Source organism: Pongo pygmaeus, chromosome 6 (assembly GCF_028885625.2).
Source record: "Pongo pygmaeus isolate AG05252 chromosome 6, NHGRI_mPonPyg2-v2.0_pri, whole genome shotgun sequence".
In the NCBI taxonomy this organism is placed as follows: Eukaryota; Metazoa; Chordata; class Mammalia; order Primates; family Hominidae; genus Pongo; species Pongo pygmaeus.
The window spans coordinates 8,729,732-8,743,821 of record NC_072379.2 but is presented as its reverse complement, the minus strand read 5'-3'; the positions used below and the strand labels follow the sequence as shown (position 1 = coordinate 8,743,821).

The 14,090-nt window shown below is 45.7% G+C and overlaps 1 protein-coding gene across 8 annotated transcripts in view; it reads right to left on the bottom strand.

The window, feature by feature from the left end:
• The window catches only part of ZKSCAN5 (zinc finger with KRAB and SCAN domains 5), a 33,850-nt gene that overhangs the window by 5,064 nt on the left and 14,696 nt on the right, over nt 1-14,090 (bottom strand). For 3 of the 8 annotated variants that reach the window (XM_054497115.2, XM_054497116.2, XM_054497121.2), the window contains 3 exons: nt 8,504-8,586; nt 8,109-8,244; nt 1,968-2,573 (listed from right to left, as the gene is read on the bottom strand). In XM_054497115.2, the coding sequence (XP_054353090.1) occupies nt 1,968-2,573; nt 8,109-8,244; nt 8,504-8,586 (825 nt within the window). The remainder of the gene's footprint in view (nt 1-1,967; nt 2,574-8,108; nt 8,245-8,503; nt 8,587-14,090) is intronic. The other 5 variants (XM_054497119.2, XM_054497120.2, XM_054497118.2 and 2 more) reach the window with 2 other exon arrangements.

Here is a 14,090-nt window from a genome sequence, read left to right as displayed (position 1 = left end):
TCACTGGGAAACTAGCCATAGAAACAATTGCAGGGAAGGTATAAAACAAAAGCTAACTATTTTAAAGCGATTGCTTTTTCAAGTCCAAAGCGCTATTGGTGGATTTCCCAAATGAGGGAATCATCGAGTAGAATGGGAAAACACTAGCTGAGAGGATAGCTCAGCTCAACCCCGAACTTTAAAGACACTTTACTGACTTCTATGCCATGGTGGAAGATGCAGCGTGGCCGTAAACATCAAAGGCAGAATTAAAAAAAAAAAAAAAGAAAAACATTTTGGCTGGTCTTAGAATTGTCTGAAGAATATTAGTAAGGGCCTTTAAGTTCATAGCACAGTTTATGACAGTCTCATTCACAGATAAATTTACTGTCATTTGAACAGATGTTTAAAAATACTGGCCCGGCGTGGTGGCTCACACCTGTAATCCCAGCACTTTGGGAGGCCAAAGCGGGTGGATCACTTGACGTCAGGAGTTCGAGACCATCCTGGCCAATATAGTGAAACCCTGTCTCTACTAAAAATACAAAAAAAAATTAGCCAGGTATGGTGGCAAATGCCTGTAATCTCAGCTACTCGGGAGGCTGAGGCACGAGAATCGCTTGAACCTGGGAGGCGGAGGTTGCAGTGAGCTGAGATCGTGCCATTGCACTCCAGCCTGGGCAACAAGAGTGAAACTCCATCTCAAAAAAAGAAAAGAAAAGCAAAAAAGAAAAAGTCACAGGCATAAACAGTTATCGGGACAAAAGAGAAAACATTGAAGTTCAACAACTGGGAACAGTTGAGTAAATTACAATGCCACCACACAATGGCAGACTGTCAGAAACAAACAGGAGGGCTGAACAGCACTGGAAAATATGTACGCTTAATATTTAATTCTGAGTACGACTACGTGAAACAGACTTATGAAAAAAAAGGAAACACACTAAGTAATAACAGTTCTATTAGTTAGGGTGATGTGATTATGGGTGATTTATTTTTTCTTTTTATTTTCTCCAAGCTTCCTATACTACTGTTATTTTATTGGGTTTGGGTTTGTTTGTTGTTTGAGAAGAAGTCTCACTCTGTTGGCCGGTCTGGAGTGCAGTGGCTATTCACAGGCACATTTATAGCTCACTGTAGTCTCAAACTTCTGGGCTAAGAGATCCTCGCACCTCAGCCTTCCGAGGAGCTGGAACTACAGGCACATGCCACTATGCCCAGGTAATTTTTAAATTTTTTTGTAGAGACAAGGTCTTGCTATGTTGCCCAGGGTGGTCTTGAACGCCTGGCCTCAAGTAATCCTCCTAGCTCAGCCGCCTCCCAAAGCACTGAGATTACAGGTGTGAGCCACTGTACCCAGGCTATTGTTTTAAAATAAGTAAAATAACTAAATTGGGAAAAGGGGAAAGAGAGAAAAGCATATAAGAGAGCCAAATCCTCATTTACTACCATAGAAAGTCAATAGGTAACATTTAAAATTGATGAGCCAACTAATAATAGCAGTATTATTTTAAAATACAGAATTACCAGAAAGAACCGCTAACAGCTGAGCGCACAGCCAGCACAGTGGCTCATGCCTGTAATCCCAGCACTTTGGGAGGCCAAGGCAGGCGGATCGCCTGAGGTCAGGAGTTCAAAACCAGCCTGGCCAACATGGGGAAACCGTCTCTACTAAAAACACAAAAATTACCCTGGCGTGCTGGTGCGCGCCTGTCATCCCAGCTACTTGGGAGGCTGAGGCAGGAGAATCCCTTGAACCGGGGAGGCGGAAGTTGCAGTGAGCTGAGATCTCGCCACTGCACTCCAGCCTGGGCGACAGAGTGAGACTGTCTCAAAAAATAAATACGTAAGAACCAAATAAACGATAACCTTTGCCTCTTCCTACCCCCCAAGTATCACCACCCATCTGTCCTGTTGTACCGTACTAATAAAACACCTTTTGCTTTTTGCCTCCACTTATCCCCCGGATATAAACTCCTCACACGTACATCTCTGCGATTTCTCCCTGAAGTGGCGTTTTAGGTGTTCGATCAGATGCGAATGGCGACCGAAGTTCTTCCCGCACTCATTGCAGCCGTAGGGCCTCTCTCCACTGTGGACACTGTGGTGCTGAACCAGGTGGGAACTCACCCGGAAAGCCTTTCCGCACACCTGACATTTGTAGGGTTTCTCCCCTGTGTGGACGCGCTGGTGCTGGGTGAGGTGCACCCGCTGATTGTAGCTCTTCCCACATTCTCCGCACTTAAACGGTTTTTCTCCAGTGTGGATGCGCCGATGCTGAATAAAGTTTGAGGCTTGGAGGAAGAATTTGCCACAATCGCTGCATCTGTGCCCTCTCTCGCCATGTGTGCTTTGCTTAGGGCTGATGTCTGTGATTGCGTCCAGATCCCTTTTCTGGGAAGGATTCTGCCTTGATTTCCCCACAGTGGGGTTGACCTGCCACCTTTGTACCATGCCTTTAAGGTCACTGACTTCTGCAAAGTCTGGATCCTGGGGAACGCTCCTTTCAGTGTGTTCTGGCGCCACCCAGTGTGATTCAGAGTCATCAGAAATCTGCTTCACTATGAGCTCCATATTGTCCCTGGACTCATAACCTGAAATAAAAGAGGGAGAATTTAAAAATGAGCCTTTCCTTGAATTTGAAGAAATAAAATGAGGTGATAATGAAGTGAAACTGACATGTGCTAGGGATCCATGATTCTGTAAAGGGACTTTTACAGTACAGGGATGGGATGAAAAATATTCAAGCAGAAAAGTGAGGGAGGTTAGGGAAGGAAGAGCTGGCAAAAAATGTTCAAAGGAAGGAGACTGAAAATCAGTCATTCCACTGAATGAAGAGGGTCTCCTTTCAGTGTGGCACTTACAAATACCTGTATCATGTTAAATGTTCTCGTGTGTGTGTGTGTGTGTGTGTGTGTGTGTGTGTGCGCGCGCGCACGCATGTATGTGTGTGTTTTGAGACAGGGTCTCACTCTGTCACCCAGGCTGGAGTGCAGTGGGGCAATCATGGCTCACTGCATCCTCAACCTCTTGGGCTCAAGCGATCCTCCCACCTCAGACTCCCAAGTAGCTAGGACTACAGGTGCACACCACCATGCTCAGCTAATTTTAATATTTTTGTAGAGATGAGGGTCTCATTATGTTGCCCATGCTGGTTTCAAACTCCTGAGCTCAAGTGATCCTCCCACCTCAGCCTCCCAAAGTGCTGGGATTACAGACGTAAGCCAACGCGACTGGTCAATATTCTTTTTTTTTTTTTTTTTTTGAGACGGACTCTCATTGTGCCACCCAGGCTGGAGTGCAGTGGTGCGATCTCAGCTGACTGCAACCTCTGCCTCCTGGGTTCAAGTGATTCTTCTGCCTCAGCCTCCCAAGTCACTGGGACTACAGGTGCGCACCACCACGCCCAGCTAATTTTTTTAATTTTAGCAGAGACGCTAAAGTGCTGGGATTTAATTGGCCAGGCTGCTCTTGAACTCCTGACCTAGTGATCCGCCCACCTCGGCCTCCCAAACTGCTGGGATTACAGACGTGAGCCACTGCGCCCGGTCACGACTGGGCAATATTCTTAATAAAACTGGATAGCAGGTTATGCAGCTAACCCCATCTTCACCTTCCTCTTCTTGTGAATTCATAGCCTAGAAAAGAAAGGTGATCTTTCTAGGTCTCTCAATGCCCAGAGGATTTCAGTTTGGTATGAATTAATCTAAAGGAAAAAAGACATTCTATATCCAGAGAAGAACCTACTGCTTCCAAGAGCCAGGTTAATGTTCAGCAGTCACTGATAAAACTGTGGATGTTACAATGGCTATAATTAGTCCCTTTGTGCAACTGTATCAGCAAGATACTTTACTCAAAACACTGATGTTTTAATATGGTTTGCAGAGACAAATCTTCAGTAGTTAACAAAAAATAGAGTATTGGCCAGGCACAGTGGCTCATGCCTGTAATCCCAGCACTTTGGGAAGCCAAGGCAGGCGGTTCACTTGAGGCCAGGAGTTTCAGACCAGCCTGACCAACAGGGCAAAACCCTGTCTCTACAAAAAATACAAAAATTATCAGCCGGGTGTGGTGGCTCACACCTGTAATCCCAGCACTGTGGGAGGCCAAGGTGGGCGGATCACTTGAGGTCAGGAGTTTGAAACCAGCCTGGCCAACATGATGAAAACCTGTCTCTACTAAAAATACGAAAAAAAGTAGCCAGGTGTCGTGGCACACGCCTGTAATCCCAGCTACTCAGGAGGCTGAGGCATGAGAATCGCTTGAACCCAGGAGGCAGAGGTTGCAGTGAGTTGAGATCACACCACTGCACTCCAGTCTGGGTGACAGAGTGAGACTCTGTCCCAAAAAACAAAACAAAACAAAACAAAACAAAAAAACAACCCAGGGAGTATCATGGCCTATTGAGAATGTCCCAAGATGTTTTCGTGAGGAGAGTGTTCAGTATTATATTAGTAATAAGAGCTAAACATTTGCTGAGTGCTATGAGTCCAGCACTACACTAAGTACTTTACAATTTTATGGTATAGTTAATCCTTACAATGACCCTTTAAGGGAGCTACCATAATCCTTTTTTGATATAGTCAGAAGTTATAATTCCTAAACTATGAAGACAATTTTAATTTTAATTTACCATATAGCTACTTTTACTTACCTTCCTAAAAAGACACTGAAACAGTAAAAACAGGGATATAAACAAAAAACCCTATCACAAAACCAGACTTTTTATGTTTTTTCCTCCCTCATTTAACTATGCAGCTAATCTCAGCTACCACGGTATTTTTTTTCTTTTATTCATATCTACTAGTCTCATTCATTCATTCATTCATTCATTCATTCTTCATTCATTCATTCATTCATTCATTCATTCATTCATTCGAGACCGGGTCTTGCTGTGTCACCCAGGCTGGAACACAGCAGCACAATCACAGCTTACTGTTACTTCTCACTCCCTGGTTGAAGCGATCCTCCCACCTCAGTCTCTATAGGCACCACCATGCCTGGCTAATTTTTGTATATTTTGTAAGGGTTTGTCTCACTATGTTGCCCAGGCTGGTCTCAAACTCCTGGCCTCAAGTGATCCTCCTTCCTTGGCCTCCCAAAATGCTGAGATTACAGGCATGAGTTCCTGTGCTCAGCAGGCAGCCTACTCACTTCCTCCTCCCCTTGTCTCTCAATGGAGACATGTCTCTCGAGCCGAGGTCAGTCCTTCCTCCTTCCTGTACCCCAGATCTCACCATACCTTCCTGCTTTCCAGGGATCCCCCAACATCAGCTAACTGGCCCTCCATTTTTTTTTTTTTTTTTTTTTTTTTGAGATAGGGTCTCACATTGTCACCTAGGCTGGAGTGCAATGGCATGATCTCAGCTCACTGCAACCTCCACCTCCCAGATTCAAGCAATTCTCCTGCCTCAGCTCCTAAGTAGCTGAGAGTACAGGTGCGTGCCACCATGCCCGGATAATTTTTGTATTTTTAGTAGAGACAGGTTTAGTAGAGACAGGCTGATCTCAAACTCCTGGCCTTGGCCTCAAGTGATCTGCCCACCTCAGCCTCCCAAAGTGCTGGGATTACAGGCATGGGACACCATGCCCAGCCTGTCTGCTCCTCCTTGCCTCCATATTCTACTCTACCAGTTCTTCTCCAGTAGCATTTAAATATGCTGAAAATTTCTCCCATTAAAAAAACATACAGGCCAGGCGTGGTGGCTCACACCTGTAATCCCAGCACTTTGGAAGGTCGAGGCGGTTGGATCACCTGAGGTCAGGAGTTTGAGACCAGCTTGGCCAACATGGTGAAACCTCATCTCTACTAAAAACACAAAAATTAGGCGGGTGTGGTGGAGGGTGCCTGTAATCCCAGCTACTTGGGAGGCTGAGGCAAGAGAATAGCTCGAACCCGGGAGGCAGAGGTTGCAGTGAGCTGAGATCGTACCACTGCACTCCTGCCTGGGCAACAGAGTGAGACCCTGTCTCAATCCACCCATCCAACCCATTACTCTTTCAGTGACCAGGCCTCTCTTCCCCTTTAGAGACAAAGTCCTTACGTTCATCTACGATAGCTTTTTCAAATTCCACTCCTTTGCAATCCTCAAAGAAACTGTCCCTTGTTCCCCAACACCCCTGCCACACCACGGAAACTGCTGCCTCCACGGCTCATTTATTTATGTTGTAAAAATCTCACTTCCAAATCTGATGGGTACTTTCTTTAATTTTGACCTTTGGTGATGCTGTTATTAATAGAAATCTGCAGATGTGAAAATAATCTAACATGGCCTTCCGAGAGAAGTAAAGAAGGCAGAAACCACTGGCCATGTAATTAATGTAGAATAGTGTATTGAAGTGATAAATACAGATTGTTATAATGAAGAGATAGAGAAAGAAAAACATCAGAAACTACACATTTAAAACTGCTTAGAGAATACCACAGAAAAGAACTATGCCAAGAACCTCAAACTCTGAAATCCATTAGGTACCTGTAAAGTAACTGAAAAAGATAAAGCAAGAGTAACAGGCTCAAATAAACAAGCAAGCTATTGGAAATTAATTTAAAAAGAAGAGAATTTTTAAAATTTGCATTAAATATAACACTTACACTATATGAGTAATTCACTGAGATAAAGGGCTCCATGAAAAATCAATAGTCATAAAATTATTGACTTAATAATTTTAAAGCATAAATTTGATTTTTTCCCACAAAAATTAAAACATCAAAATAAAAAAAGACTACCAAGATCCCAATAGATTAATGAACAGAGGCATGCACAAATAAATTTAAAAAAAGGAAATAAATACAAATAAATATCAATAGTAATTAAAAATTGAAAATTTAAAAGACCAGGAGTCAGCTCTATACCTGTTAAATAAAAGCCTGTGAGTGAACTAAAATGGTTAAACCATGTAAACTGACATAGTGCTTTTCAAAAGAAATTTTGCATTGTGGGCCAGGCGCAGTGGCTCACGCCTGTTAATCCCAGCACTTTGGGAGGCCAAGCTGGGCAGATCATAAGGTCAGGAGTTTGAGACCAGCCGGGCCAATATGGTGAAACCCTGTCTCTACTAAAAGTACAAAAATTAGCTGGGCATGGTGGCACACGCCTGTAACCCCAGCTATTCAGGAGGCTGAGGCAGGAGAATTGCTTGAAACCAGGAGGCGGAGGTTGCAGGGAGCAGAGATTGCGCCATTGTACTCCAGCCTGGGAGACAGAGTGAGACTCCATCTCAAAAAAATAAAAAAATAAAATAAATATATTTTGCAGTGTGTATGTTTGCATCTGAAGTTTTCCAGTATGCCTGATAGAGTTGTTCTTCTAAAAGAATTTACTAAAAAAAGGCTAAAAGCTATAATCTCCAAAATGTTTGCAGGAGTGCTGAGATTTTTATAACTGCTCCAGACAGTACAATTAAATATTAGCTTCCAGGATTATAACTTAGTTAGAAATAGGGCCACAAAATTCAAGAAGCGATATGACAGGTAAAATGTAGGTACCAAGGCGAACATCATAAAATAGGTATCAGTGACTTAAGAATGGTAATGAAGTCCTCCCGAGTAGCTGGGATTATAGGTGCCCGCCACCACGCCCGGCTGATTTTTGTATTTGTAGTAGTGATGGGGTTTCACCATGTTGGCCAGGCTGGTCTTGAACTCCTGACCTCAGGTGATCCACCCGCCTCGGCCTCCAGAAGTGCTGGGATTACAGGCATGAGCTACCACACCTGGCAAAATTATCCAATTTATTAAACAGTATAGTAACTACCAAAAATTTGTTAAAGTCCAAAGGACTCAAGTGATTCTCCCACCTCGGCCTCCCAAAGTGCTAGGATTACAGGCGTGAGCCACCACAGCCGGCCCACTCTTATTTTAAAGCAGTAAAAAGTTGCATCTGCTGGATTGCAAAAACAGTCCCCCCAAGTACTATCAGTGTTTAATCATACTCTTATTAAGATGGAAATGATCAGAATAAGCTGAATAAGAAAAAAAAAAGTGAAGGTTGATTTATTCTTTTACAAAAAAAAAAAAGCAAAGTCATAGCACATAAAACATAAATGCCATTATAAGATGTGCCAGAAATACTCTTTACAAGATAACAAAATAAAGATGTCCTAATCCATGCAGATGAAATAGTCCTTACCCATGGAAGTAATACTCCCATAGTTCTCCTTCCTGTCATCCCTATAAAGGGACTTCTGGGACTGGTCCAAATGCCCCCATTCCTCCAGGATGAAGGATACAGCCACATCAGCCACCTCTTCAATTTTCACCAACTTCTGAAACAGGAGATCTCCACTAAATTCTCATTCCCTATGTCCAAATTTGGAGTGAGGGGAAGAACTGGGCTCATTAAGAAAAGAAACAGGGGAAGGAACTATGCCTCAAAGAGGACGGGGAAGGACTAGGCAGAAAGGGAAAAGGCCAAAGGAATGAAGGTACCAACCCAAGATGGGCCTGGTCACTGGCTAAAGAAACAGAACTCCTGGTGAAGGTTCAGGATGGCTCCTCTCTGAGGGCTAAGGGGCACCAGCTCACCTGGGACCCAGTTGAGAGAAGTGAAGCTGTCAGCTCCTGGCTGTCCTTCAGGGGAAGGGAAGGAACTTGGAGAACAGGAAGGGCTAAGGGAGGAGAAAAAGAGGTTTAAGTGAGAACATCTTTGCCCGGTTCTCATTGCCATCACGTTCCTCTTATGCTCAGGAATCCATAATGGCCCCTACTGCACCGAGGCCAAATTCTTCTGCCTGGCTGTCAAGACCCTCTAATTTCTGGATCCTCTCACACTCTGTTATACCTCCTTTCCCCTAGACTTCCTACTTTGGTCAGGCTAATCCCTGCTTGCCTTTCCGCTATAAAGGATGCATTCTGTGACCAGGCACAGTGGCTCACGCCTGTAATCCCAGCACTTTGGGAGGCTGAGGCAGGCGGATCACAAGGTCAGCAGTTCGAGACCAGCCCCGCCTATATGGTGAAACCCCGCCTCTACTAAAAATACAAAAATTAGCTGGGTGTGGTGGCGGGTGCCTGTAGTCCCAGCTACTCAAGAGGCTGAGGCAGGAGAATTGCTTGAACCTGGGAGATGGAGGTTACAGTGAGCCAAGATCGTGCCACTGCACTCCAGCCTGGGCAACAGAGCAAGACTCCGTCTCAAAAAAAAAAAAAAAAAAAAGTGGGGGCCAGTCACGGTGGCTCACGCCTGTAATCCTAGCACTTTGGGAGGCCGAGGCAGGCAGATCACAAGGTCAGGAGTTAGAGACCAGCCTGGCCAATATGGTGAAACCTCATCTCTAATAAAAATGCAAAAATTAGCTGGGCATGGTGGCGGGCGCCTGTAGTCCCAGCTGCTCAGGAGACTGAGGCAGGAGAATCACTTGAACCCAGGAGGCAGAGGCTGCAATGAGCCGAGATCCCACCACTGCACTCCACCCTGGGTGCCCGGGTGACAGAGCAAGACTCCCTCTCAAAAAAAAGGATGCATTCTGCTTTGCCAAGATCAAATTTTATTATCTCAAAGAACCACCAAAGTCCCACATCTTCCATGAAACTGAAGCATTCCTAACAGTCCAGGGCTGCTCGAGCTTTAATGTACAAATAAATCACCTACATCCCCTGGGGGATCTTGGTACTTGCAGATTCTGACTCAAAAGGCCTGGGGTGAGGCCTGAGAGTTTGCATTTCTTTTTTATTTTTTAATTTAATTTAATTTTTTTTTTTTTTTTTTGAGACAGAGTCTTGCTCTGTGGCCCAGGCTAGAGTGCAGTGGTGTGATCTCACTGCAACCTCCGCCTCCTGGGTTCGAGCAATTCTCCTGCCTCAGCCTCCCAAGTAGCTGGGATTACAGGTGCGCACCACCAAGCCTGGCCAATTTTTGTAGTTTTAGTAAAGACAGGGTGTCACTACGTTGTCCAGGCTGGTCTCAAACTCCAGTGATCCACCTGCAATGGCCTTCCAAAGTGCTGGGATTACAGGTGTGAGCCACCGTGGCTGGCCCCTAGTTTGCACTTCTAATAAGCTCCCAGGTGATGCCAGTGCCACTGCTTCCTGGACCACTCTTGGATTACCACGGCCTCAGAAATCCCTTCCAGAATTTCCATGGTTAGTTTCTATTCAGTCAAGAAGTATGTATTAAATCTACTCTCTCTCTCTCTGCCTATCTCAGGAATAGACAGAACAATTCTTACTTTGGAAAACTACTGTCTAACGCAAGCTTGCCCAACCCACGGCCCGTGGCCCAGGATGGCTTTGAATGTGCCTCAACACAAATTTGTAAACTTTCTTTTTTTTTTTGAGAGAAGGTCTCACTCTGTCACCCAGGCTGGAGTGCAGTGGCGCAATCTCAGCTCACTGCAACCTCCGCCTCCCAGGTTCAAGTGATTCTCCTGCCTCAGCCTCCCAAGTAGCTGGGATTACAGGCGCCCACCACCACGCCTGGCTAATTTTGTTTTGTTTTTTTGAGATGGAGTTTCGCTCTGTTGCCCAGGCTGAAGTGTAGTGGTACAGTCTTGGCCAACTGCAACCTCCGCCTCCCAGGTTCAAGAGTCTCCTTGGCCAGGCTGGTCTTGAACTCCTGGTCTCAAGTGATCCACCTGGTTCGGCCTCCTAAAGTGCTGTGATTACAGGTGTGAGCCACCATGCCTGGCCCACAAATTTGTAAACTTTCTTAAAACATTATGAAGGACCAGGCACAGTGGCTCACCCCTGTAATCCCAGCACTTTGAGAGGCCGATGCGGGTGGATCACCTGAGGCCGGGAGTAAAAGACCAGCCTGACCAACATGGAGAAACCCCTTCTCTACTAAAAATACAAAATTAGCTCAGTGTGTGGCGCATGCCTGTAATCCCAGCTACTCGGGAGACTGAAGCAGGAGAATCGCTTGAACCTCGGAGGCGGAGGTTGCGGTGAACTGAGATCACGCCATTGCACTCCAGCCTGAGTAACAAGAGCGAAACTCCATCTCAAAAAAATAAATATGAGGGTTTTTTTGCAATTTTTATTGTGTTTAAGCTCATCAGCTATGGTTAGTGTTCGTGTATTTTATGTGTGGTGCAAGACAATTCTTCTTCCAGTGTGGCCCAGGAAAGCCAAAAGATTGGACACCCCTGGCCTAATGGGAAGGGCACACAGGTAAGCCTTACAGCACAGCATGAAGAGTACCATGACGAAAGGTGACCCAAGTTCCCGTGGGACCATAGAGGCAGGAGCACTTACAGAGTGGAGCAGGGGAGGCAGCGGCAGCAGCAGCAGCAAAGCCTTTCCCTAGAAAGTGACTCTGGGCAGTAGGAATGGAGATCGGGGAGACGGGGTGCTTTCCCCTCAGCAGGAACAGCATGCGCAACACCTGGACATCTCACCTCTGGAAGCTAGGGACCGCCTGACCCTCTGAGGTCACCTCTGCTTGCTCTCTGGCTAAGGTCCACGGCATGTCTGGATCTCACCATCCACGTGTGCCTTGACTTGCACAGACCTGCCTGGGATTAAGCTGTAACTGGACAGTTTAGACCCTGTTAGTATTTAGATCTGGAGTCCTGGAGATCTCAGGGCATCCGTGGCTTGCTGATTTCCAATGACTAGGAAATAAGGAGCAATGACACAAAAAGGACGGGACAATGGTTACAGATGAAAGCCAAAAGCAGAGAAGGGATCTGAAACTGGGAGTGGCTAAAGATTGAAAACAGAAGTTGATGAAAATGGTGAATAAGGTCTATGTCCGAATGAAGAGTAATTTTGCTAAAATAAACCAGCTAGGATCTGGTTAACAGGGCAGAGAGGATGAGAAACAGCTAGAAACAGAGGACAAGAGCCAGATGGAGAGAAACCCTGAAAGTGGACAGAACCCAAGTGACTTGAGGAGGGAGCAGTCTGTGCCTAGGAGAAGCTGGTGCTGAAGCAAAGACCAGATGTGGCCAGGTGTGGTGGTGCATGCCTGTAAACCCAGCTACTCGGAAGGCTGAGGCAGGAGAGTCGCTTGAACCTGGGAGGCAGAGGTTGCAGTCATGCCACTGCACTCCAGCCTGGGCAACAGGGTGAGACCCTGTCTCAAGACAAAAAAGCAAAGATGAGATGGCTCAGAAGAGGGGAGGAGGATGGATTCAGTCAGGCTGCTTGGGTTCAAATCTCAGCTCTGCTATTCCATAGCTTTGTGACCTTGGACAAATCAACTTAACCTCTTAGGACTCAGCTTAATTTCTTTTTTTTTTTTTTTTTTTTGAGACAGAGTCTTGCTTTGTCGCCCAGGCTGGAGTGCAGTGGCACAATCTCTGCTCACTGCAACCTCCATCTCTTGGACTCAAGTGATTCTCCTGCCTCAGACTCCCAAGGAGCTGGACTACAGGCGCCTGCCACCATGCCCAGCTAATTTTTTCGTATTTTTAATAGAGACAGGGTTTCACCATGTTGGCCAGGCTGGTCTCAAACTCCTGACCTCAGGTGATCCACCCGCCTTGGCTTCCCAAAGTGCTGGGATTACAGGCGTGAGCCACCAGGCCCAGCCCTGAGCTTAATTTCTAACAGAAGGATAACAGTAACAGCTATTCCACTGAGCTACTGTAAGGATTACCTGTTGGCATACCCAGGTGTCCTGCACACAATCCTAGTGGTTTCCATTTCTTTTCTGAGCAGTTTTTTTTTTTTTTTGAGACGGATTCTCACTCTGTCACCCAGGCTGGAGTGCAGTGGCACAATCTCGGTTCACAGCAACCTCCGCCTCCCGTGTTCAAGCGATTCTCCTGTCTCAGCCTCCCAAGTAGCTGGGATTACAGGCATGTACCACCACGCCTGGATAATTGTTGTATATTTTTAGTAGAGACAGGGTTTCACCACGTTGACCAGGCTGGTCTCAAACTCCTGACCTCAGGTGATCCACCCACCTCAGCCTCCCAAAGTGCTGGGATTACAAGCATGAGCCACCACCCCTGGCTTTCCTGAGCAGTTTTAAATTTTATTTTTAATTTTTTTTTTTTTATGGAGACAGAGTCTCACTCTGGCTCCCAGGCTGGACTGCAGTGGCACAATCACAGCTCACTGCAGCCTCGAACTCCTGGGCTCGAGCAATCTCCCACCTCAACCTCTGGTATAGCCGGGACCACAGGTGTGTGCCACCATGCCTAGCTAATACATTTTTTTTTTTTTTTGAGACAGAGTTTTGCTCTTATCACCCAGGCTGGAGTGCAGTGGTGCGATCTCAGCTCACTGCAACCTCCACCTCCTGGGTTCAAGCAATTCTCCTGACTCAGCCTCCCGAGTAGCAACTAGGATTACAGGCATCCGCCACCACGCCCGGCTAATTTTTTGTATTTTTAGTAGAGATGGGGTTTTGCCATGTTGGTCAGGCTGGTCTCAAATTCCTGACCTCAGGTGATCTGCCCGCCTTGGCCTCCCAAAGTGCTGGGATTACAGGCATGAGCCACCACACACGGCCAATTTTTGTATTTTTTGTAGAGGCGAGTTTTCGCCACGTTGCCCAGGCTGGTATCAAACTCCTGGGCTCAAGAGATCCACCTGCTTTGGCCTCCAAAAATGCTGGGATTACAGGCATGAAGCTACTTTCTTTTATACCAAAAAGATCGCTAACACCTTTGTTTAGCTTTCATTGAATTTTTCATTTGCTGCCCACATTGGCAAAGAGGAAAATTTGCAGAGGACGACTATTATCAGGCAATTCAGTAGATGACACAGAAAGACAGCTGTACTCTCTAATGAGAATGATGAAACTGAAAGTGTAACAGAGATTCTAGAATGAGTTTCAAATGATAACATCCTAGATAAATTTTCTTAAACTCAAGAATCAATGATGAACAATGTATTTCTAATTTCAAAAAGGAAAATGGCATTCTTATCTTGTGAGTCATTCAACAGCAAGGACTTCATCACACAGTATTTTGCAATAATAAGATAATAAGAGATTCTGGACCATCATATTTTGCTAGAAGGACTAAATTTGCTAAAAGCATTGTGTGACAGTATTCTTTTCTTTTTTTAGACGGAGTTTTGCTCTTGTTGCCCAGGCTGGAGTCCAGTGCCATGGCCTCAGCTCACTGCAACCTTTGCCTCCCAGGTTCAAACGATTCTCGTGCCTCAGCCTCCTGAGTAGCTGGGATTACAGGCACCCACCACCATGCCCAGATAA